This window comes from Coregonus clupeaformis, chromosome 8 (genome assembly GCF_020615455.1).
Source record: "Coregonus clupeaformis isolate EN_2021a chromosome 8, ASM2061545v1, whole genome shotgun sequence".
Lineage (NCBI taxonomy): Eukaryota > Metazoa > Chordata > Actinopteri > Salmoniformes > Salmonidae > Coregonus > Coregonus clupeaformis.
Genome location: NC_059199.1, coordinates 31134200 through 31161170, shown reverse-complemented (window position 1 = coordinate 31161170; position 26971 = coordinate 31134200). Strand labels below are relative to the sequence as shown.

General features: G+C 43.4%; 1 protein-coding gene across 1 annotated transcript; it reads left to right on the top strand.

The window, feature by feature from the left end:
- The first annotated feature begins 1409 nt into the window (after nt 1-1409).
- LOC121572792 (germ cell-specific gene 1-like protein) lies at nt 1410-13435 on the top strand. The gene is made up of 8 exons (XM_041884822.1): nt 1410-1686; nt 7408-7746; nt 8148-8588; nt 9242-9430; nt 10469-10516; nt 10706-10864; nt 11050-11161; nt 12706-13435. Exons 3-8 carry the CDS (start codon nt 8393-8395, stop codon nt 13121-13123), a joined length of 1122 nt encoding a protein of 373 aa, XP_041740756.1. The 5' UTR covers nt 1410-1686; nt 7408-7746; nt 8148-8392; the 3' UTR covers nt 13124-13435.
- Nucleotides 13436-26971: the final 13536 nt, after the last annotated feature.

Genomic DNA, 26971 nt, shown 5'->3' with positions numbered 1-26971 from the left:
AGTGAATGACCTGCAGAGAGCTGGGACCAAAGTAACAAAGCCTACCATCAGTAACACACTACGCCGCCAGGGACTTAAATCCTGCAGTGTCAGACGTGTCCCCCTGCTTAAGCCAGTACATGTCCAGGCCCGTCTGAAGTTTGCTAGAGTGCATTTGCATGATCCAGAAGAGGATTGGGAGAATGTCATATGGTCAGATGAAACCAAAATATAACTTTTTGGTAAAAACTCAACTTGTCGTGTTTGGAGGACAAAGAATGCTGAGTTGCATCCAAAGAACACCATACCTACTGTGAAGCATGGGGGTGGAAACATCATGCTTTGGGGCTGTTTTTCTGCAAAGGGACCAGGACGACTGATCCGTGTAAAGGAAAGAATGAATGGGGCCATGTATCGTGAGATTTTGAGTGAAAACCTCCTTCCATCAGCAAGGGCATTGAAGATGAAACATGGCTGGGTCTTTCAGCATGACAATGATCCCAAACACACCGCCCGGGCAACGAAGGAGTGGCTTCGTAAGAAGCATTTCAAGGTCCTGGAGTGGCCTAGCCAGTCTCCAGATCTCAACCCCATAGAAAATCTTTGGAGGGAGTTGAAAGTCCGTGTTGCCCAGCGACAGCCCCCAAAACATCACTGCTCTAGAGGAGATCTGCATGGAGGAATGGGCCAAAATACCAGCAACAGTGTGTGAAAACCTTGTGAAGACTTACAGAAAACGTTTGACCTGTGTCATTGCCAACAAAGGGTATATAACAAAGTATTGAGAAACTTTTGTTATTGACCAAATACTTATTTTTCACCATAATTTGCAAATAAATTCATAAAAAATCCTACAATGTGATTTTCTGGATTTTCTTTTCTCATTTTGTCTGTCATAGTTGACGTGTACCTATGATGAAAATTACAGGCCTCTCTCATCTTTTTAAGTGGGAGAACTTGCACAATTGGTGGCTGACTAAATACTTTTTTCCCCCACTGTACATGCATGTGCACCACTATACTTAAACCAAATTTCAATAATTGTTCATTCAGTTGCTCACTTCACTCTTTCAACTACTCTCCAAAATCGTGATGATTCAAACTAATTTGTGGACATAATTTGAGGAACAGCTGTTTGACGGGGAGTGAATCTAAACGGAGTGGTGATTGCTTGGTCGAAGGAAAATTGGGTGGATCAGAGCTGATGAGTGTACTACATAACTTGAACACTCCAAATGACCGGATGAAAGTGAGGCTCGGCGCGCATACTGTACATGATCTAATTCCACTCCTCATTCTGAGTATGGAATGACCTTTGGAAAGAGGGGCGATGACTCATCATCCGGGTCAAAATGGGGATTCCCCGGAGACAAACAGATACATAGTATAGTACAACACATGACACTTAATCAATATGTAGGGAACTACAACGTAGGATCATGGATTTGCCTAAAGTGGAGCGTAAGAAAGGGTGGGAGAGAGAGGGAGAGAGAATGTGACGATGAATGGATAGATATAGGGAGCAAAGGGAGAGACAGTAACAGATGGGTTTGTGAGGATTAAGTGAAATCTGGGTGGGTTTGTGATAGAAACTCACCCAAGAAAGGCAGGATAGTGAGGGAGAGAGAGAGGGAGAAAAGGTGAAGAAAGTTAATCTGGTAGAGAGGACGGTGTGTAGAGGGTCGATGTCTCTGAAGGGCTTGTATGGTATGTTTTTTTGCTTCTTTAATTTCAGTGTAATTTTTTAGCTTCATTCATTCACAAACATCCGTTCGGTAACTTTAATGCATGTATAGTACAACCGTATGAGTGGACAAGGACTCAATGGAAAGCCCAGTGATATGCAGCGCATAGACAACTGGTATGGCAATTTGAACTCATATCTAGGAAATGAAACTGCGTGTGCAATTGTGTGGCTGTGTCATACATTTAATCATATTGCTGGACAATGGGGATAGGATATTTTATTTGGTTTACCCCTTAAATTGATGCGGTTCCTCGACTGCCGCAAATATTTTCCGGTTTCGAGTGTAGAAAAAAAAAAAGATTATATATATTTTTAAAGAGTGCCGGAGTAGCTGGAGTTTATGTATGATACTCTTAGGAAGGAGAGATTGATTGACAGTTTGAAACCAACATTTTGTTGAGATGCTTAAAGATTTAAATAATTAGAAAATTGAAGCGCTTGTAATTTAATATTTTTTGGGAAATTTACAAAGTTTGAAGGATATTCCAAATGTTGGAATATTTTGGTATTATGCTGGGATAAATTAAATACCTGAGTCTGATTAGCTCCTGGTCTTACTCTAATGAGGAATCATCGCAGTCATTATTTTGCGCCGCAATTGACAAACCAATCTGACAACACAGCATTACTCTCTTAGAAAAAAGGCTTCCAAAAAGGTTATTTGGCTGTCGTCTTTTTGATTACATTTGTATATTTTAGTCATTTAGCATAATATCTTATCCATAGTCCAGGGTCCTACATGGAACCCAAAAATGTTATTCAAAGGGTTCTCCTATGGGCAGTGGTGTAAAGTACTTAAGTAAAAATACTTCAAAGTACTACTTAAGGAGTTTTTTTGGGGGTATCTGTACTATTTATGTTTTTGACAACTTTTACTTTTACTTCACTACATTCCTAAAGAAAATTATGTAATTTTTACTCCATACATTTTCCCTGACACCCAAATGTACTCGTTACATTTTGAATGCTTAGCAGGACAGGAAAATGGTCCAATTCACGCACTTATCAAGAGAACACCTGGTCATCCCTACTGCCTCTGATCTGGCGGACTCACTAAACACAAATGCATCATTTGTAAATTATGTCTGAGCGTTGGAGTGTGCCCCAGGATATCTGTACATTTTTAAAGAATGGAAATGGTGCCATCTACTTTGCTTAAAATAAGGAATTTGAAATTATTTATACTTTTACTTTTGATACTTAAGTATATTTAGAACCAAATACTTTTAGACTTTTACTCAAGAAGTATTTTACTGGGAGACTAACTTTTATTGAGTAACTTTCTATTAAGATATCTATACTTTTACTGAAGTATCACAATTGGGTACTTTTCCACCACTGCCTACGAGGACAGCCGAAGAACCATTTTAGGTTCTAGATATCACCTTTTTTTCTAAGAGTGTATAGCGGTAATGTATGCAGATAGTCTGATGCAGATTGTTGCCAGATTAAATAAAAATACACAAACATTACATCTGTGATTCTGCTATCTTTGTCAGATTGCTATTTTACATAAAGACCATAACAACACAGATGGATTGATATTTCAATGATTATTCTCTAAAGCAGGGTTCCCCAAGTTTTCTGAGCAAAAAAAAGAAAAAAGAATATATATATTACTACCAGTCAAAAGTTTGGACACAGCTACTCATTCAAGTTTTTTTTTTTTTTTTTTTTTTACATTGTAGAATAATAGTGAAGACATCAAAACTATGAAATAACATATATGGAATCATGTAGTAACCAAAGAAGTGTTAAACGTATCAAAATATATTTGGTAAAATACCAAGTCCATATTATGTCAAGAACAGCTCAAATAAGCAAAGCGAAATGACAGTCCATCATTACTTTAAGACATGACGGTCAGTCAATACGGAACATTTCAAGAACTTTGAAAGTTTCTTCAAGTGCATTTGCAAAATCCATCAAGCGCTATGATGAAACTGGCTCTCATGAGGACCACCACAGGAATGGAAGACCTGGAGTCAGCTCTGCTGCAGAGGATAAGTTCATTAGAGTTACCAGCCTCAGAAATTGCAGCCCAAATAAATGCTTCAGAGTTCAAGTCACAGACACATCTCAACATCAACTGTTCAGAGGGGACTGTGTGAATCAGAAATTGATGCTCGAATTGCTGCAAAGAAACCACCACTAAAGGACACCAATAAGAAGAAGAGACCTGCTTGGGTCAAAAACATGAGCAATGGACATTAAACCGGTGGAAATTTGTCCTTTGGTCTGGAGTCCAAATTGGAGATTTTTGGTTCCAACTGCCGTGTCTTTGTGAGACGCGATGTGGGTGAACGGATGATCTCCGCATGTGTAGTTCCCACCGTAAAAAATAGAGGAGGAGGTGTTATTGTGTGGGGGTGTTTTGCTGGTGACACTGATTTATTTAGAATTCAAGGCACACTTAACCAGCATGGCTACCACAGCATTCTGCAGCGATACGCCATCCCATCTGGTTTGGGCTCAACAGGACAATGACCCAACACACCTCCAGGCTGTGTAAGGGCTATTTTACCAAGAAGGAGAGTGATTGAGTGTTGCATCAGATAACCTGGCCTCCACAATCCCCCGACCTCAACCCAATTGAGATGGTTTGGGATGAGTCGGACGGCAGAGTGAAGGAAAAGCAGCCAACAAGTGCTAAGCGTATGTGGGAACTCCTTCAAGACTGTTGCAAAAGCATTCCAGGTGAAGCTGGTTGAGAGAATGCCAAGAGTGTGCAAAGCTGTCATCAAGGCAAAGGTTGGCTATTTGAAGAATCTCAAATATAAAATATATTAGATATGTTTAACACTTTTTTGGTTACTACATGATTCCATATGTGTTATTTCATAGTTTTGATGTCTTCACTATTATTCTACAATGTAGAAAATAGTAAAAATAAAGAAAAACCCTTGAATGAGTAGGTGTGTCCAAACTTTTGACTGGTACTGTATATACTTTTTGGTTTCGTTGTAGGACATAAAAGACTGTAAAAACACCAGGAAATCAGCTCCAAGTGATTTTCATTTAAGAAAACTGTTCCCAAGTATTCCCACGCATAATAGAGAGACACGTGATTGTAAACAAATGTCAGCAAGGTTTGAAAATATTTTTTTTTTGCAAACATTATACTGTATCTGTTTGGGCTTCTTGCGGTGAATTTGCAGTCTACACATGATTTGTAATTGTGTTCCAGCCCCCCGACAATCCGCTCAAGAACAAATCGGCCCGCGGCTGAATCTAGTTGATGATTCTTGCTCTAAAGTATCCAAAAATCAATCATGGAAACGAGACAGACATCAGAGGTGCGTTCAGTTCGCTTGAACGTTTGCTATGTTGCTGAACGGTTTTATACTGAACAACACATTTCCCCAAAACGTCCTTGAACAGAGTTTGAGGTATGTTTGCTCCCGTTTGGTGGGTGTGGCGAGGTGTGGCTTGAAGCAATGTGTGACGTATTTAAAGGGCAGTGGTCATGCTGACAGCGTTCCCCAACTCACAACCCAACCCCTCCCTGTTTTTAAACTAGGTCGTTCAGTACAGCACCGTTTATGTTCAATTGAATGTTCCAGAATGTAAAAACGTACTGAACGCAGCCCAGACCAGTACACTAAACCATCCGTATAGCATGATGATGATGATGAGTGTGATGATGCGGAAGATTGTGATTATGAAGTTTGTGACAATGATAAAGATTGTGACGATGATATGATGATGACAATGATGACGATGATAGGACGACGATCGTGTGGATGATTGTGATTGTGATGATGCAAAATATTGTGATGATGATGCTAAAGATTGTTGTGACGATGTTGATGATGACGATGATGATCGTCATCGTTGATGATAATGGTCTGTTTACGAAGTCCACATAGTCCAATGTATACAGTGGGGAGAACAAGTATTTGATACACTGCCGATTTTGCAGGTTTTCCTACTTACAAAGCATGTAGAGGTCTGTAATTTTTATCATAGGTACACTTCAACCACGAGAGACGGAATCTAAAACAAAAATCCAGAAAATCACATTGTATGATTTTTAAGTAATTCATTTGCATTCTATTGCATGACATAAGTATTTGATCACCTACCAACCAGTAACATTTCCGGCTCTCACAGACCTGTTCGTTTTTCTTTAAGAAGCCCTCCTGTTCTCCACTCATTACCTGTATTAACTGCACCTGTTTGAACTCGTTACCTGTATAAAAGACACCTGTCCACACACTCAATCAAACAGACTCCAACCTCTCCACAATGGCCAAGACCAGAGAGCTGTGCAAGGACATCAGGGATACAATTGTAGACCTGCACAAGGCTGGGATGGGCTACAGGACAATAGGCAAGAAGCTTGGTGAGAAGGCAACAACTGTTGGCGCAATTATTAGAAAATTGAAGAAATTCAAGATGACGGTCAATCACCCTCTGTCTGGGGCTCCATTCAAGATCTCACCTCGTGGGGCATCAATGATCATGAGGAAGGTGAGGGATCAGCCCAGAACTACACGACAGGACCTGGTCAATGACCTGAAGAGAGCTGGGACCACAGTTTCAAAGAAAACCAATAGTAACACACTACGCCGTCATGGATTAAAATCCTGCAACGCACGCAAGGTCCCCCTGCTCAAGCCAGCGCATGTCCAGGCCCTTCTGAAGTTTGCCAATGACCATCTGGATGATCCAGAGGAGGAATGGGAGAAGGTCATGTGGTCTGATGAGACAAAAATAGAGCTTTTTGGTCTAAACTCCACTCGCCGTGTTTGGAGGAAGAAGATGGATGAGTACAACCCCAAGAACACCATCCCAACCGTGAAGCATGGAGGTGGAAACATCATTCTTTGGGGATGCTTTTCTGCAAAGGGGTCAGGACGACTGCACCGTATTGAGGGGAGGATGGATGGGGCCATGTATCGCGAGATCTTGGCCAACAACCTCCTTCCCTCAGTAAGAGCATTGAAGATGGGTCGTGGTTGGGTCTTCCAGCATGACAACGACCCAAAACACACAGCCAGAGAAACTAAGGAGTGGCTCCGTAAGAAGCATCTCAAGGTCCTGGAGTGGCCTAGCCAGTCTCCAGACCTGAACCCAATAGAAAATCTTTGGAGGGAGCTGAAAGTCTGTATTGCCCAGCGACAGCCCCGAAACCTGAAGGATCTGGAGAAGGTCTGTATGGAGGAGTGGGCCAAAATCCCTGCTGCAGTGTGTGCAAATCTGGTCAAGACCTACAGGAAACGTATGATCTCTGTATTTGCAAACAAAGGTTTCTGTACCAAATATTAAGTTCTGCTTTTCTGATGTATCAAATACTTATGTCATGCAATAAAATGCAAATTAATTACTTAAAAATCATACAATGTGATTTTCTGGATTTTAGTTTTAGGTTCTGTCTCTCACAGTTGAAGTGTACCTATGATAAAAATTACAGACCTCTACATGCTTTGTAAGTAGGAAAACCTGCAAAATCGGCAGTGTATCAAATACTTGTTCTCCCCACTGTATACAATATGTAATCTCAAACTTTGCTGACTATATGGATTCCATTGTCTAAACCTATTGCCATGTAATATGAAATGTTTCTACATAAAGGAGATTACATCAAGAACAGTGATTTCTGACAAATATTACTGTAGATTGTTGCCCCTTAATTACTCCTTCCGATACTAATCCAAATTATTTGTCTTGCTCTATAGGTGGTTGGACAGACGTTACGAGCGTGGGATTAAACAGATTTACCTAGTACAGGGAGATTAACACAGATTAATGAGGATTACGGGTCAACTGTGAGATAGATTGAGAGATTGGACTAATCATTAAATCAAATCATAATCTTCCTAAGAAAGCCAGGAAGAACTGAATGTTTCCTGAGAAAAAGAAAGAAGACAGGAGAAAAGGATTAGTGGTTGTATAAAACGTGGTAAAATTGAAGCGTTTATCTTCCAGGACACAACTGTATACCTGTAAACACATGCCAAATCCATGTCATGATACTGGAAACATGGGATGTAGCATACGGACGAAACATTTAAAATGTAAGAGAAATTAATTTATTATATATTTTCTTCCCAAATCTAAAGCTGAAAAGCTGTTTGTCTGATTGCCTCAGTTCAATGACTGCTTTGATTTGCAAATTAATCATCACAAGTCATTATTGAGGGACCACATCTGGATCAGCGTGTAAAGGGTGGAGGAATATCGAAAGGGCTAGTTGAAGAAGAGAGTGACAGAGGCTAGCCCTCATCCAATCCATCGGTCTCGGCCAGTAAATCCTCTAAATTCATTTTACTCTGCTCCATTTCCCCCCGACCCCGTGTTGTTGTTGCTTCTTCTTCTTCTTCTTCTTCTTCTTCTTCTTCTTCTTCTTCACTCCCATTTCTCTACATCGCTCCATTCCATTTCCCTCATTCTGCCTTGTCATTGAGTCTGCCCACAGTTGCCTCCTCATCATTGTCACTGCCCTCACTCTAGCTGATCTCTCGTCAGTCCTCTGTCATCCCTGTACCCATCCTCTAACCAGCCCCATCACCCTGTTTCACCATCATTCGTCTCAAACTCCTCTTGAGACACCCTATCTCTCGCTTCTTCTTTCCCCCGACCTGTCTCCCACCTCTCTGTCTGTCCATCGGAGGGCCACTATTTCTCCTAGCAGTGGCTTTCGCCCCACACCCATAAGCCACCATGCTGGAGAACATGTCACGATGCAAACGCTCCCTGCTCTCCCTATCCCTGACCTCGCTGGCCCTGGCACTGTCCATCCTGGCATTCTGTACCTCGTACTGGTGCGAGGGGACCCACAAGGTTGCCAAGCCCCTCTGCCTCTCCCCGGTCAAGTTGAAGAACTGCGGGCAGAACAACAGCCAGCCATACACCACAGGTAGGGAAATAATTCACCTATTCATCTGTGCAAGAACGAATGTGGAGCTCGGTACCTAAATAATGATTTGTTTCCCTCGCTCTGTACTTGTGGACTCAACCATGTTGAACCAACCCCTGAACATGAATCCTGACACTGATAATTCTTGCTGTTTAGATTTGTCAGGGGAACCCTAAACCCCTTGACATAAAGTCCACCTTTCCCTTTTTTGCAATCCTTCTCTGAACAATCTACTGTATATCAACAGAAAGCACACAGAGCTCTGTTGACATAGTCCAATGTATGTCATCTCAAACTTTGTTGAATATTGTTGTCTAAGCCTATTGCCATGTAATATGCAATTTTCTACATAAGGGAGATTGTCAAAAACAGAGATTTCAGACAGATTTTGCTGTAGATTGTTGCCCATTCATTCCATTGACACGAGGGGGCGGTTTATGGACTCATGGGGACTTTTGACCTCTGTCCCTGAAGAATATTAAATTATGGTCTTGTTATGCCTTTGAAGAACATGGTTGAAAGATGTGTGTTTCTGGAGTTTATTGTAGAAAAACATTACAGTAATACGGTATGTAGACTAGACGCATATATCTTGCCTAAAACTGTCCAACCGTTCCTGTCCCAATTACCCTCTTACCCTCTCTTTTCCTCAGAGAGTCCCACTCTGGACCCTAAGAAGCCGTCAAACAACATCACCTTGTCGGAAAAGGAAGAGCAGGCGAGGCTTCAGAAAAAGGCCCTTGCCAATGCAGTGCACTACATCTGGGAGACAGGCGAGGATAAGTACATGCTACGCTACTTCCACACAGGTTTCTGGTTGTCCTGCGAGGCACACAACGAGGGTGAGTATTGGGTAACAAGGCCGAAACATTGGGTCTTTATCCAGGCCATTGTTTGAATAAGCTTTACCTTTATAGAAAGGGGGGTTAAGTAGCCTTCATCCCAAGAACCTAATGATGCTTGGTTCTTGTACTGTAAGATCCAATCTCCTCAATGAATGTACTTGCTATGACTGTGATATGTGATATGTGGTTGTCTCACCTAGCTATAATGAATGAATGCACTAAGTAAGTCGCTCTGGATAAGAGCATCTCCTAAATGACTAAAATGTAAATGTAAATGAATCCCTAGCCTTAGCTAGTAATTGCTTGACACAGATAACTTAATTGGAACAGTGAATAAAACAGGAGACAGCTCTTGTTTTAGGCTGTTGATCTACAGAACCTTGATTGAGTCCAATCTTACAATAGAGTCAGACCTAGGACTTTGCCTTGTGGAACCCCAATAATGACTGGACACTAGTAATTAGAATGCACTATAATGTCGATACATATATCAGCAATTGCCATTGTGTCTTTGAATGTGGCTGTTTTGCTGTTCCACTGTCAATCTATCTCTGCAAGACTGGTTGCTTTAACACCATACGCATCCACTGATCTGGGACAGTCCCTAATCAACCGAGGCTATTTAGAAGTAAATTATCACAAGCGGGTGCACTGTTAATAATTTAATCATCTTTAATGTTGACAATGTATACTCAAGAGTCAGTGAAGGCAAACTCAAAGGAATTTCTTCCAATGTCGCCTTAGGACTAATTTGCTAAATCACTGTAGAGAGGGGAGAGTTAGAGCTCTTGTCTTGAGCCTAGATAGAGAACATCTGGTGGATTTCTCCCTCTTCTCAATGTGGCTTATTCTACTTTAGAAAGTGTTCCCTTCCGATTGCCCATGCCAATTTTAAGATCTCACAACAGACACTCAATGGATCTAAAATTAAATCAGTATGTAAATCTTCTTGACAAGGCCCTAAAAGATACAGTACATGTGAATATACTGACTTAAGTTTTATTTGTTGCTAATCACATTATATTTGTCTTACAGAGGAGAAGTGCCGGAGCTTCATTGAATTGACTCCAGGGGAGACACAAGGTTTGTGCTCATTGAAAGTACATATAGGTGATGCTAATACGTCACCATTAAATTGCGGGTCGTCAAGTCAAATAAGCACTGTATGCCAACTTTTTCTCTCTCTACCTCCAATCTTAATTGTCCCTCTTTCTCTCTACTCTGTCTTTCTATCGCTCTCTTCCTCAATCTATCGCTCTCTCTCTCTGACAGGGGTGCTATGGCTGTCAGTAGTATCAGAGTTTGCGTACATAGGCCTTTTGGCCATGGGCTTTCTCCTCATGTGGGTGGAGGTGCTGTGTCTCTGTGCCCGTAAGGAGATGTACGCTCTCAAGATCAATGCCTTTGCCGCTATATGCACTGTCCTTTCAGGTGAGACAGCCACGACTAACAGAACTTTCTCTTATCACCAAAATTATATATACCAAGGCTTTTGAGTATTCTGTAAAAATGTTAACAAGGTAAAGCATTGATTATTCGATGTTGGTCAAATAAATTAGGAGATTGTCAGCAAATAAATGACCCTTTCTCACTCTTCCTCCCCCTCTCTCTCTCAGGTCTGATGGGAATGGTGGCTCATATGATGTACACCACAGTGTTCCAGATGACTGTGAGCATTGGGCCAAAAGATTGGAGACCACAGACCTGGGACTACGGCTGGTCATTTGTGTAAGTATCCCCTTAGGCATAGTTCACCCAAATTACAAAATTGCTTATTTGTTCCCTTACCCTGAAAGCAGTCTTTGGACATGGAGATACTACAATCCATGATTTGGTTTGTTTACCTAGGCACTGTCTCCAACTGTTAACTTAAGCATTTTCTAACCACAATCCAATGGAAAACAGTGGAGTCTGGAATTATTGGATCCCTTTATAAAGATGAGCAAAAAACCCTGTATAAAATTAATAATACAATACTGAGCTATATTGTATGCACATTTTTTATTTTTAGAATTGTATTATTTTAAACTAATACAATTTCTCAGAGAAAGAGATTGTGTTTATCAACTAGTACAAATCTAAAAAAGATAGGGGTCAAAATGATTGGATCCCATGTTTTCAATACTCCAGCATCCTCTCCTTGCAAGGATAATGACACTGAGAATTGTTCTAAAATGTTTTATGAGATTGGAGAACACATTGGGAAAGATCTTAGACCATTCCTCCATACAGAATCTTTCCAATTCCTTGATATCCCTAGTCTGTGCTTATGGACTGCCTTCTTCAATTCAAACCACAGGTTTTCAATGGGATTCAAATCCAGAGACAGAGATGGCCATTGCAAAATGTTGATGTTGTGGTCAATTAACAATTTCTTTGTGGATTTTGATGTGTGCGTGGCCAAAGACCTCTATGTTGGTGTCATTTGACCAGTGCACTAGTTCCAATCCAAGTGCTAATGCCATTTAGCAAACTCCAGGCGGTGTTATGGTCAGATGACATGAAAATAGAGCTCTTTGGCCATGCACACCAACGGTGGGTTTGGCCTTCGAAAGAACAATGCCTATGCAGAAAATACCTAATCCCTACTGTATAATAAGTATCAGGACATTTTAGCCAAAAACCTGGTTGCCTCTGCCAGGAGGCTGAAACTTGGCAACAAGTGAATCTTCCAGCAAGACAATAATCCCAAGCACACGTCAAAATCCACAAATAAATAGTTAATTGATCACAAAATCAATATTTTGCAATGGCCATCTCAGTCTCAGGACTTGAACCCCATCGAAAACCAGTGGTTTGAATTGAAGAGGGCAGTCCATTAGAGCAGACTAAGGATGTCAAGGATCTGGAAATATTTTGAATGGAGGAATGGTTTAAGATCCCTCCCAATGTGTTCTCTAATTTCATAAAACATTTTAGAGAAAGACTCAGGGACCTTATCCTCGCAAGGAGAGGGTGCTGGAGTATTGAAAACAGGGGATCCAATAATTGTCTTTTTGAGATTTTTTTGTATTACTGGTTAAACAAAATCTATTTTTTTCAATTGTATTAGTATAAAATAATATAATACAAAAAAAAATGGAGCATACAATATAGCACAGTATTTGTATTGTTTATTTTATACAGAGTTTTTTGCTCATCTTTATCAAGGGATCCATTAATTCCAGACCCCACTGTATGTACCCGATATCAGCATTGTTTAAAACTTCTAGGCCATATTTACAGCCTATTCATAACCAATGATTACCATCCTTTCTCTCTCTTACCCCCAGTCTGGCCTGGATCTCCTTCAGCTGCTGCATGGCGGCGGCTGTCTTCACCCTCAACTCCTACACCAAGACACTGATAAAGATGAAGCACCGCGCCCGCGTTCGTCTGGAGGAGGCCCGGGCGGCCATCCATGCACCCTCGTACGACGAGGTGTTGCAGGCGGTCGGGGGCGTCTGCTCAGTCAGCAGCCTGCTCCAGCACTGCCAGCAGGGGGCGTTGATCGACCCCACGTGTGAGGGAAGGTGGCCGCCGGTGGGCCCCGGCCCAGGGGTTCCAGACCACAGAGGGCTGGTGATGATGGCTGGTGGCTGTGGGACAGAGGGGTGCGAGGACTGCGAGAGGGAGATGGATGAGATTGAGGAAGCCCTGGATAGGGAAGAGAGGGGGGAGATGGAGGGAGAGGACTGTGAGAGGTTCTGAGGGAAGGGAGGAGGAGGGGTTAAAAATAGGTTCTAGCCCTCTGAAACGTATTTTTGTCTTTAATTTTGTACATGTTTTGGATTGAACTGTGAAATGGACTGTGCTTGATTTCAGTCATTGCAGTGATGATTATTTCAGTACCTCAACCCCTGAATTAAATCTGAGTAGATAAAGCTCTGTAAAACCACACACAGAGAGTGACATGGATTGTCTGGGTAGAGATCAATAGAGACAATCGCTAAGAAATGCCTGGCATTGGCCACATTTAACATATATATTATATATCATTTTTATTCTATTGTATTGATGGTAGCCCGGTTATTACTATCCTGATATTGATAGTAACTGTGGTGACATTGTGAATAAAAGTGGTTAAAAAAGTGAAACTGTCTCATTTACATTTTACATTTACGTCATTTAGCAGACGCTCTTATCCAGAGCGACTTACAAATTGGTGCATTCACCTTATAGCCAGTGGGATAACCACTTTACAATATGTTATTTTTTTATTTTTTTATTTTTTTTTCTTTGGGGTGGGGTAAGGGGGGGTAGAAGGATTACTTTATCCTATCACAGGTATTCCTTAAAGAGGTGGGGTTTCAAGTGTCTCCGGAAGGTGGTGAGTGACTCCGCTGTCCTGGCGTCGTGAGGGAGCTTGTTCCACCATTGGGGTGCCAGAGCAGCGAACAGTTTTGACTGGGCTGAGCGGGAACTGTGCTTCCGCAGAGGTAGGGGGGTCAGCAGGCCAGAGGTGGATGAACGCAATGCCCTCGTTTGGGTGTAGGGACTGATCAGAGCCTGAAGGTACGGAGGTGCCGTTCCCCTCACAGCTCCGTAGGCAAGCACCATGGTCTTGTAATAGATGCGAGCTTCAACTGGAAGCCAGTGGAGTGTGCGGAGGAGCGGGGTGACGTGAGAGAACTTGGGAAGGTTGAACACCAGACGGGCTGCGGCATTCTGGATGAGTTGTAGGGGTTTAATGGCACAGGCAGGGAGCCCAGCCAACACCGAGTTGCAGTAATCCAGACGGGAGATGACAAGTGCCTGGATTAGGACTTGTGCCGCTTCCTGTGTAAGGCAGGGTCGTACTCTCCGAATGTTGTAGAGCATGAACCTACAGGATCGGGTCACCGCCTTGATGTTAGCGGAGAACGACAGGGTGTTGTCCAGGGGTCACACCAAGGCTCTTCGCACTCTGGGAGGAGGACACAACGGAGTTGTCAACCGTGATGGCGAGATCATGGAACGGGCAGTCCTTCCCCGGGAGGAAGAGCAGCTCCGTCTTGCCGAGGTTCAGCTTGAGGTGGTGATCCATCATCCACACTGATATGTCTGCCAGACATGCAGAGATGCGATTCGCCACCTGGTTATCAGAAGGGGGAAAGGAGAAGATTAGTTGTGTGTCGTCTGCGTAGCAATGATAGGAGAGGCCATGTGAGGATATGACAGAGCCAAGTCACTTGGTGTATAGCGAGAATAGGAGAGGGCCTAGAACTGAGCCCTGGGGGACACCAGTGGTGAGAGCACGTGGTGCAGAGACAGATTCTCGCCACGCCACTTGGTAGGAGCGACCGGTCAGGTAGGACGCAATCCAAGAGTGAGCCGCGCCGGAGATGCCCAATTCGGAGAGGGTGGAGAGGAGGATCTGATGGTTCACAGTATCAAAGGCAGCAGACAGGTCTAGAAGGACAAGAGCAGAGGAGAGAGAGTTAGCTTTAGCAGTGCGGAGAGCCTCCGTGACACCGAGAAGAGCAGTCTCAGTTGAATGACCAGTCTTGAAACCTGACTGGTTTGGATCAAGAAGGTCATTCTGAGAGAGATAGCAAGAGAGTTGGCTAAAGACGGCACGCTCAAGAGTTTTGGAGAGAAAAGAAAGAAGGGATACTGGTCTGTAGTTGTTGACATCAGAGGGATCGAGTGTTGGTTTTTTGAGAAGGGGTGCAACTCTCGCTCTCTTGAAGACGGAAGGGACATAGCCAGCGGTCAAGGATGAGTTGATGAGCGAGGTGAGGTAAGGGAGAAGGTCACCGGAGATGATCTGGAGAAGAGAGGAGGGGATAGGGTCAAGCGGGCAGGTTGTTGGGCGGCCGGCCGTCACAAATCGCAAGATTTCATCTGGAGAGAGAGGGGAAAAAGAAGTCAGAGCATAGGGTAGGGCAGTGTGAGCAGGACCAGCAGTGTCATTTGACTTAACAAACGAGGATCAGATGTCGTCAACCTTCTTTTCAAAGTGGTTGACGAAGTCATCCACAGAGAGGGAGGAGGGGAGGGAGGAGGGGGGGGGAGGGGGAGGAGGATTCAGCAGGGAGGAGAAGGTGGCAAAGAGCTTCCTAGGGTTAGAGGCAGATGCTTGGAATTTAGAGTGGTAGAAAGTGGCTTTAGCAGCAGAAACAGATGAAGAAAATGTAGAGAGGAGGGAGTGAAAAGATGCCAGGTCCGCAGGGAGTCTAGTTTTCCTCCATTTCCGCTCGGCTGCCCGGAGCCCTGTTCTGTGAGCTCGCAATGAGTTGTCAAGCCACGGAGCAGGAGGGGAGGACCGAGTCTGCCGGGAGGATAGGGGACATAGAGAGTCAAAGGATGCAGAAAGGGAGGAGAGGAGGGTTGAGGAGGCAGAATCAGGAGATTGGAGGGAGAAGAATTGAGCAGAGGGAAGAGATGATAGGATGGAAGAGGAGAGAGTAGCGGCAGAGAGAGAGCGAAGGTTGCGACGGCGCATTACCATCTGAGTAGGGGCAGAGTGAGTAGTGTTGAAGGAGAGCGAGAAAGAAAAGGATACAAAGTAGTGGTCGGAGACTTGGAGGGCAGTTGCAGTGAGATTAGTAGAAGAACAGCATCTAGTAAAGATGAGGTCAAGCGTATTGCCTGCCTTTTGAGTAGGGGGGGACGGTGAGAGGGTGAGGTCAAAAGAGGAGAGGAGTGGAAAGGAGGCAGAGAGAAATTCAAAGAAATTCTAAGTAACCCAATTCTAAGTAACTCATGTCAGTTACTTAGAATTGGGATTTTCTCTCAGTCTCTGTTATCATGTCATGTCAGTTCTAATTAAACTGGACGAATCCTGGGCATTGTCTGTTGGGACAACTGTCTCATTATCACCGGTTGATGTCCAGAAATAGATGATGAAATTATATCTTGTAGTTAAACGGAGAGTGATGCAAATATTACATAAAAATACAGGGAGCTTTGGAGGTTAACATTTACATTTACGTCATTTAGCAGACGCTCTTATCCAGAGCGACTTACAGGAGCAATTAGGGTTAAGTGCCTTGCTTAAGGGCACATCGACAGATTTTTCACCTAGTCGGCTCGGGGATTAGAACCAGCGACCTTTCGGTTACTGGCACAACGCTCTTACCCACTAAGCTACCTGCCACCCCCCAGATGCTTTCAAATGCTGGACAGAAGATTATGTCAATAATCTCCCCAGTCAGAGGAACAAGGGCAAAGAGCAAGGGAGAGAGAGAGGGGGAGGAGCTAGGGAAGGATGGGATTGATGGGTGTGACCGTCATCTCTATAAGTCTGTAGGGTTATTCAGATGTACACTATATATACAAAAGTATGTGGACACCCCTTCAAATGAGTGGATTCGGCTATTTCAGTCACACCCATTGCTGACAGGTGTATAAAATCGAGCACTCAGCCATGCAATCTCCATAGAGGCAGTAGAACGGCCTTACTGAAGAGCTCAGTGACTTTCAACGTGGCACCTTCATAGGATGCCACCTTTCAAACAAGTCAGTTCGACACATTTCTGCCCAGCTAGAGCTTCCCCGGTTAACTGTAAGTGCTGTTATTGTGAAGTGGAAACATCTAGGCTCACCAACGGCTCAGCAGCGAAGTGGTAGGCCACACAAGCTCACAGAACGGGACCGCCGAATGCTGAAGCGCGTAGCACGTACAAAATCATCTGTCCTCGGTTGCAACACTCACTACCGAGCTCCAAACTTCCTCTGGCAGCAACGTCAGCACAATAACTGTTTGTCGGGAGCTTCATGAAATTAGTTTCCATGGCCGAGCAGCCACACACAAGCCTAAGATCACCATGCGCAATGCCAAGCGTCGTCTGGAGTGGTGTAAAGCTCGCCGCCATTTGACTCTGGAGCAGTGGAAACGTGTTCTCTGAAGTGATGAATCACGCTTCACAATCTGGCAGTCCGACGGACAAATCTGGGTTTGGCAGATGCCAGGAGAACGCTACCTGCCCCAATGCATAGTGTCAACCGTAAAGTTTGGTGGAGGAGGAATAATGGTCTGGGGTTGTTTTTCATGGTTCGGGCTAGGCCCCTTCGTTCCAGTGAAGGGAAATCTTAACGCTACAGCATACAATGACGTTCTAGACGATTCTGTGCTTCCAACTTTGTGGCAACAGTTTGGGGAAGGCCCTTTCCTGTTTCAGCATGACAATGCCCCAGTGCACAAAGCGAGGTCCATACAGAAATGGTTTGTCGAGATCAGTGTGGAAGAACTTGACTGGCCTGCACAGAGCCCTGACCTCTCCTATTTGGCATATCTTCAATTTAAGCCTACTAGAAAGTGTGTGCCCTCAGGCCTGGAGGGAAGCAAAAGTTATTCCCCTACCTAAGAATAGTAAAGCCCCCTTAACTGGCTCAAATAGCTGTCCAATCAGCCTGTTACCAACCCATAGTAAACCTTTTGAAAAAATTGTGTTTGACCAGATAAAATGCTATTTTACAGTAAACAAATTGACAACAGACTTTCAGCACGCTTATAGGGAAGGACATTCAACTAGCACAGCACTTACACAAATGACTGATGATTGGCTGAGAGAAATTGATAATAAAAAGATTGTTGGGGCTGTTTTGTTAGACTTCAGTGCGGCTTTTGATATTATCGATCATAGTCTGTTGCTGGAAAAACGTATGTGTTATGGCTATATTGTAGATAAAGAGTTACCTGTCTAATAGAACACAGAGGGTGTTTTTTAATGGAAGCCTACCAAACAAAATCCAAGTAGAATCAGGAATTCCCCAGGGCAGCTGTCTAGTCCCCTTACCTTTTTCAATCTTTACTAATGACATGCCACTGGCTTTGAGTAAAGCCAGTGTGTCTATGTACTGTATGCGGATGACTCAACACTATACACGTCAGCTACCACAGCGACTGACTGCAACACTTAACAAAGAGCTGCAGTTAGTTTCAGAATGGGTGGCAAGGAATAAGTTAGTCCTAAATATTTAAAAAACAAAAAGCATTGTATTTGGGACAAATCATTTAGTAGCATGTCTGGTATTAAGTATTATCAACACATTACTCATTGCTTGCTATTATTTTCTAAACCCCTCTTTTTTTAGGGGGTAGATCAGCTTTAACATTGCAGATAGATTGTAACTTCCATCAATGTAATTGTCTGCATCACTTCCAATCCCCCATATGTTTTTTTCTCTCGCATATATATACAGTATCTCACAAAAGTGAGTACACCCCTCACATTTTTGTGACAACACTGAAGAAATGACACTTTGCTACAATGTAAAGTAGTGAGTGTACAGCTTGTATAACAGTGTTAATTTGCTGTCCCCTCAAAATAACACAACACACAGCCATTAATGTCTAAACCGCTGGCAATAAAAGTGAATAAAGTGTCAATATTTTGTGTGGCCACCATCATTTTCCAGCACTGCCTTAACCCTCTTGGGCATGGAGTTCACCAGAGCTTCACAGGTTGCCACTGGAGTCCTCTTCCACTCCTCCATGATGACATCACAGAGCTGGTGGATGTTAGAGACCTTGCACTCCTCCACCTTCCGTTTGAGGATGCCCCACAGATGCTCAATAGGGTTTAGGTCTGGAGACATGCTTGGCCAGTCCATCACCTTTACCCTCAGCTTCTTTAGCAAGGCAGTGGTCGTCTTGGAGGTGTGTTTGGGGTCATTATCATGTTGGAATACTGCCCTGCGACCCAGTCTCCGAAGGGAGGGGATCATGCTCTGCTTCAGTATGTTACAGTACATGTTGGCATTCATGGTTCCCTCAATGAACTGTAGCTCCCCAGTGCCGGCAGCACTCATGCAGCCCCAGACCATGACACTCCCACCACCATGCTTGACTGTAGGCAAGACACACTTGTCTTTGTACTCCTCACCTGGTTGCCGCCACACACGCTTGACACCATCTGAACCAAATAAGTTTATCTTGGTCTCATCAGACCACAGGACATGGTTCTAGTAATCCATGTCCTTAGTCTGCTTTTCTTCAGCAAACTGTTTGCGGGCTTTCTTGTGCATCATCTTTAGAAGAGGCTTCCTTCTGGGACTACAGCCATGCAGACCAATTTGATGCAGTGTGCGGCGTATGGTCTGAGCACTGACAGGCTGACCCCCCACCCCTTCAACCTCTGCAGCAATGCTGGCAGCACTCATACGTCTATTTCCCAAAGACAACCTCTGGATATGATGCTGAGCACGTGCACTCAACTTCTTTGGTCTACCATGGCGAAGCCTGTTCTGAGTGGAACCTGTCCTGTTAAACCACTGTATGGTCTTGGCCACCGTGCTGCAGCTCAGTTTCAGGGTCTTGGCAATATTCTTATAGCCCAGGCCATCTTTATGTAGAGCAACAATTCTTTTTTTCAGATCCTCAGAGAGTTCTTTGCCATGAGGTGCCATATTGAACTTCCAGTGACCAGTATGAGGGAGTGTGAGAGCGATGACACCAAATTTAACACACCTGCTTCCCATTCACACCTGAGACCTTGTAACACTAACGAGTCACATGACACCAGGGAGGGAAAATGGCTAATTGGGCCCAATTTGGACATTTTCACTTAGGGGTGTACTCACTTTTGTTGCCAGCGGTTTAGACATTAATGGCTGTGTGTTTAGTTATTTTGAGGGGAAAGCAAATTTACACTGTTATACAAGCTGTACACTCACTACTTTACATTGTAGCAAAGTGTCATTTCTTCAGTGTTGTCACATGAAAAGATATACTCAAATATTTACAAAAATGTGAGGGGTGTACTCACTTTTGTGAGAATATTATATATATATATATATATATATATATATATATATATATATTGTGACGTCACGAGAGGCTACACAGCTTTCAGCGGGATTGCTCAAGTAGTGCAAGGAGACCAGGTTCAACCAAAACAAGGATTTTATTAAAGGTCTTGGGAAACTAACGAAAGTATAACACAATTCTGTTCTCTGGTGGCTCTTTAAGGGTTAACAGTTCAGGGATGTCTCTTCCACATCCAAAATCATAACTCTCCCTCGCTCAAATAACTTTTCCCCAGTCTTACTGTATTCCACGTTGCAGCTAGTGGCCAACCCAGCAAAACGTCCTTCCAAATGTCCCACACGTATTTCCACAGGTGCATATATCCAAAGGTGAGTATTTCCCAAAGGTAAGTATCTCCAAATCCTTATATTCCTCATGGAAGTGGACGTGCAGCACTCTTGTCCTCCAGAGAGCCCAGCTTGGAGACTGTGTTTCTTCACTTCAACAAACCTTCAGCTCATCAGCTCCTGATTGGTTTCAGCTGCGTGGGAAGATTGGCCATAGAGGGTTGGAGTTCCCGACCATACCAGCAGATGGAGCCATAGCTGTCTGGGTTTGCAGCCATCTCAGGGGGATGTAACGTCCCTCCAGGACACAGCCTCTCGTGACATCACACATCCCCCCTCCTCGGGACCGACGTCCTCGTCGGGGTAAAGGCAGCGAAGAAGGCATCACGCCGGGAGAGGGCGTCCGCATTGCCGTGGTGCTTGCCAGACTGCTCTCTCTTCAACTCCTCCAACTCTAGGACCAGGGACTCAGCCTCCTGTTGTCTCTCCTTGAGTTTCTTACTGAACGCATCAGCCTTGGTTTTAGCAGAGTTTAGCTTCTGTTGAGCAGCTTTCAGTTCCTTCTCTCTCTCTGCCTCCGCATTCTTCATCTTGTTCTCCAACACCTTGTACTTCTCCTCTGCCTTCTTCTGGACCTCCTTACTACTGCGCAGGGTCTCCTCACACTCCTCGATGGTCCTGCGCAGCCTCTCCAGCTCCTCCTGTTGCTTAGGGAAGGAGCTCTGTTGGAGTTTAGCCTGGAGGATATCTAACTCTTCTGTCTTCATGTCTAACTGTTGCTTTAACAAACGATACCTCTCAGCGGTCCCCTTCAGACCAGACAGTTCTTTGTCCAGATTCTGTAGCTCCGTCTCTGTGTCGGTCTGGGCACCTGCCATCCCTATCAGAGCCCGGGCGGGAGTGAGTAACTCGGAGGATTGCACCGGAGCCTTCCCAGGATGAGTCTTGCCTCTCCGTTTCCGAGGTACTCGGGTTATCCTCTCCTGAGACTCTCTCCAGAGTGGGTAAAAGGCTGGGCAGTCTCGTCCAATTAGGACAGGGACGGGGAGGGAATCAACCACCCCCGCCGTCGTGTGTATGGTTCCCCGTGTGCTGGTCATTGTAAGTTCAGTAATGGGGTATTCTCTGGTGTCCCCATGGACACAGGAAACTGGGAGGACTTTCCCCGGGGTCAGACACGTTGGGCCCACCAAATCCTTACGCACCAGGGTGGCCCGGCTACCAGAATCCAGTAAGGCCTCCACATCATGGTGATTCACAGTTACCGGGCAGGTGGGGGGTCGATCTGGGCCGCCATCTACGACTCCCAAGAGCGAGGCAAAGCGATGTGTGGGTGCTGAGCTGGAGGACTCCGCAGTGGGCATAGGTTCATCGGCTGGTTTCCCACACTGCCAGGAGATATGTCCCATCTCCCCACACCGGTAACACTGTCGAGTTTCCCCCTCCTGGTGTACTCTTCTTGGACCCGCCTGGTTTCTGGCTCCCCCTGGAGCCGGGATAAGTCCTGACGTGGCTGGGTTCGAGACCTTGGGGTCCCTTTGGACGGGTTCTTCCCATTTGTGGTGGGGCCGCACTCCTGGGGTCTTTTCGGGAAGCATTCAGCATCTCCGCTGTGGCCTGGTACTTTTCCACAGCTTCCACGGTCAGATCAGCCGTGGTCAAGGCCTGTTGACTGATGAACCGTTTTGCCTCATAAGGCAGGGCGCGTAGGTAACGATCCACCACAACGGCCTCCACCACCGCCGCTGCTGTATTCCTCTGCGGATCCAGCCATTTCCTTGCGATTCGGACAAGTTCATGCATCTGTGCCCGAGGAGGTTGGTCTGGTTGGAAGGTCCAACTGTGAAAGCGCTGGGCCATACCAAACCTTGTGAGTCCATATCTGCTGAGGATCTCAGACTTCAGGGCATCATAGTCAGTAACCTGGTCAGGGCCCAGGTCCCGGACAGCATTCAGAGCTTCCCCGGTTAGGAAGGGGGCTAACAGACCAACCCACTGTTGCTTGGGCCAGGCTTCCCTAGTGGCCGTGGCCTCAAATGCATGCAGGTATGCCTCAATGTCATCGGTAGCTCCCATCTTAGATATAAAGTCACTTGCCTTTATTGGGCGGGTATTTTGGACCACCCTCTGTCTCTGCAACTGCAATTCCTCTGCCTTCAGAAGGTTGGCTTTCTTTTGCTCCTCCAAGAATGCCACGTTTGCTTGCATCTGGGCTTGCTGGCCAGCAACAAGGGCTTTCAATATGTCCTCCATTTCAGTCGGCGGGGAGCCTACGGCCAACTTGGAAAACTGGGTGATCAAACCTTCGGTATCCTCCTCTGACATGCACTATTAACGCTTGAGCGTTCCCGTATTCTCCACCATCTGTGACGTCACGAGAGGCTACACAGCTTTCAGCGGGATTGCTCAAGTAGTGCAAGGAGACCAGGTTCAACCAAAACAAGGATTTTATTAAAGGTCTTGGGAAACTAACGAAAGTATAACACAATTCTGTTCTCTGGTGGCTCTTTAAGGGTTAACAGTTCAGGGATGTCTCTTCCACATCCAAAATCATAACTCTCCCTCGCTCAAATAACTTTTCCCCAGTCTTACTGTATTCCACGTTGCAGCTAGTGGCCAACCCAGCAAAACGTCCTTCCAAATGTCCCACACGTATTTCCACAGGTGCATATATCCAAAGGTGAGTATTTCCCAAAGGTAAGTATCTCCAAATCCTTATATTCCTCATGGAAGTGGACGTGCAGCACTCTTGTCCTCCAGAGAGCCCAGCTTGGAGACTGTGTTTCTTCACTTCAACAAACCTTCAGCTCATCAGCTCCTGATTGGTTTCAGCTGCGTGGGAAGATTGGCCATAGAGGGTTGGAGTTCCCGACCATACCAGCAGATGGAGCCATAGCTGTCTGGGTTTGCAGCCATCTCAGGGGGACGTAACGTCCCTCCAGGACACAGCCTCTCGTGACATCACAATATATATATATATATATATATATATATACACACACATACATACACATACATACATATAAATACATATACATACATATATATACACATATCCTTTTTAAAAATATATTCCTCTTTATTACTTTCCAACCCCACCACCCCTTCCCCAATTGGAGTAAACTAGTGAACAACAATGCTTAGGCCTCTACTTCCAGCTTATACATACTATTTACATTTTATGGACACAGTCAATTTTACAATAATTATATTTTGTTTGTTTTTACTCCTGAACTTCCTCTACCCTCAACCTCTCCGATCATTTTCATGATGTCCATCCGGTTTGCTTCTATATGCCATATCTTTCCAACTGTGCTCCCTCACAAAAGCTCTCAACCTATAAACTATATACGTATTATGGACACAGTATGCTCTACGTTAGTTATCCTGTTGTTGTTAGTTGTTATTAGTCCCATCCTTCAACTCCATTCAACACCTCCCATCTATCTCTTAACACCATCCATATTGGATTTCTATTTGCCATATATTTTTGAACTGCACTGTGATGTTTCACAAAACTTCTGAAACCTTCTATTCTTATTGTTTCTACAGATTGTAAATTTTAAAAAAAATGTGTTGGCTAAAAGTATTATTATATTATTGATCGATTGACAATGACTTTTCAGATCACCCAGTAGTGCTATCTGTAGGGTTAGCTCCAGGTACATTTTGCAGTCCTTCAGCCATTCCTGGACCTGTGTCCAAAAACAAGCAACAAATGGACAGTACCAAAACAAATGATCTAATGATTCTGTCTCTTCGCAGCAAAATCTGCAGAGCTGGGAAGATTGTATCCCCCATATAAATAACATTCTATTGGTAGCAAGAATTTTGTATAATAATTTAAATTGAAAAATTCTAAGTTTTGAATCCGGCGTCGTTTTGCATATCAGTTCATAAACACTATGCCATGGAATCGGTATGTCAAAAATCTCTTCCCAACTATTTTGCAATCTATATGGGATGGCTGTCAATCCTTTGGTCCTTAAATTAAACTGGTATACTTTTTTATTTATCACAATTTTCTTTAACCAATTACGTTCTTTAATTTCAGGGCCAACAGACAAGTTCCTTACTTTTCCCCCTTCCACTTTCCTCTTCCATTTTTGTGGTAATGCTGCAATTATTTGGTTGTAATTTTGGGTAGAGCAGACATTTCCATATGTTTTTATTAGCTGCATGTGTGACATAACTCCACCAGTCCTACCTATGATATCATTTACAAAGATTATACCTTTTTTAAACATTGTTTAAAAAAATAATGTTTTTTTATCAAGTAGTATATTTGAGTTTAACCACAATATTTGTTGCATTATTTGTTCTGTCGTTTCTGGAGTATTAAATTGAAATTGCAACCAACTTTCTATGGCTTGTTTTAGAAATAGTGATATTTGGGAGATGATTTCCTTTTCAAATAACTGAAAGTGAGAGGTTGTAATCTGAATAAAGGGGAAAAGGCCATTCTTGAACATTGGGTGAGACAATCTTACTAATTTGCTAGAGAACCAGTTCGGATTTAAGTATAACTTCTGTATGACTGAAGCTTTAGTGATAGGTCTAATGCTTTAATATTTAATAATTTCTGGTAAACTACATGGTAATGTAACATTTTATTTTTTTTTGTGATCCAATATGTAATATAGTACATTTATCCTCTATGAGACTGTGGAGGGATTCAAGTTGTGGATTTAAAAGAACACATGAATCATCAGCGTACAATGACACCTTTGTTTTTAAGCCCTGGATTTCTAATCCCTTGATATTATTGTTGGATCTGATTTTAATAGCTAACATTTCAATGGTCATAATAAATAGATATGCCGATAGTGGACAACCTTGTTTCACTCCTCTTGACAGTTTAAAACTTTCTGAGAAATAGCCATTATTTACTATTTTACACCTATTTTATAAGAGATTCTCCAAAATTGAAATGCTCCAGGCATTTATATATAAACTCCAGTCGTACTTTATCAAATGCCTTTTCAAAGTCTGCTATGAATAGCAGGCCTGGTTTTCCAGATTTTTCAGTGTTCTATTGTTTCCAGTACTTGCCTTATATTATCTCCAATGTATCGTCCATGTAAAAAACCTGTCTGATTAGAATGAATAATGTCCGACAATACCTTTTTAATTCTATGCGCTATACATTTTGCTAGAATTTTTGCATCACAACACGGAAGTGTAAGGGGCCTCCAATTTTTTTAATGGACTGGATCTTTATGTTTTACACTTGTATCCTGTTTCAGTAATAATGAACTCAGACCTTCTTCTTGAGCGTTTGATAATCTACCATTTACATAGGAGTGGTTAAAACATGATAATAACGGTCCTCTGAGTATATCAAAAAAGGTTTGGTATACCTCGACTGGTATGCCATCCAACCCTGGAGTTTTCCCTGACTTAAAGTCTTTAATTGCATCCAGAAGTTCCTCCTCTGTAATTTCACCTTCACATGAGTCTTTCTGTATGGCTGTTACTTTTACATTATCAATAGAAAAAAAATCCCTACAATTAGCTTCAGTTAGAGGAGATGGAGGCGACAAAAACATATGCTTAAAGTACTTTGCTTCCTCCTTCAAACTATAATTTGGTGAATCATGGGTGACTCCGTCATTTGTAACCAGTTTCAGTAAATTATTTTTGGTAGCATTTCTATGTTGAAGATTAAAAAACGAAACCCCTCTTAACAGCTCTCAAAACTCTTCAGCCTTTCTCAAAACATTCTGAAGCTAAATATCAAGTCCAAGTGATATAGATTTATTTTGTGGATTTTATATATTTTTTCTTCAAACAATACAACCCAAAACATGCACATACAAAAGACAACATACAGACGCACACAAACATCAACAACATCTGTTTTCACTCCTATCTCCAGTGCCTGCACTACTCTCCGACACGTCCTCAAATTGCACCATTTTGTTCCACTCTGTTGCCTAGGCTCTTTCAATATTTAGATAATGAAGGATATGATTTTTCCATTGTCTTAACAATGGAGGATTGGTTGATTTCCAGTTTGAGTATATGTTTTTTCAAGATAATTGACAAGAAGAGCATCGTCCAACCCATCGGTTACATTGTTATACTTCTGACAGACAACTTTCAAAATTTGTGCAATACCAGTATACATTATACACTGAGTGTACAAAACATTATGAACACCTGCTCTTTCCATGACATAGACTGACTAGGTGAATCCAGGTGAAAGCTATGATCCCTTATTGATGTCACTTGTTAAATCCACTTCAATCAGTGTAGATGAAGGGGAGGAGACAGGTTAAAGAAGGATTTTTAAGCCTTGAGACAACTGAGACATGGATTGTGTATGCGTGCCATTCAGAGGGTGAATGGGCACGACAAAAGATTTAAGTGCCTTTGAACGGGATATGGTAGTAGGTGCCAGGCGCACCGGTTGTGTCAAGAACTGCAACGCTGCTGGGTTTTTCAAGTTCAACAGTTTCTGTGTGTATCAAGAATGGTCCACCACCCAAAGGCCATCCAGCCAACTTGACACAACTGTGGGAAGCATTGGAGTCA

What these genes read in the sequence shown, in the direction of transcription:
- LOC121572792 (XM_041884822.1), top strand. Translation starts at nt 8,393, where the DNA reads ATGCTGGAGAACATGTCACGATGCAAACGCTCCCTGCTCTCCCTATCC. An exon ending in CAGCCAGCCATACACCACAG is followed by an intron (nt 8,589 to 9,241) that starts GTAGGGAAATAA and finishes TCTTTTCCTCAG; the next exon opens with AGAGTCCCACTCTGGACCCT. An exon ending in GACTCCAGGGGAGACACAAG is followed by an intron (nt 10,517 to 10,705) that starts GTTTGTGCTCAT and finishes TCTCTCTGACAG; the next exon opens with GGGTGCTATGGCTGTCAGTA.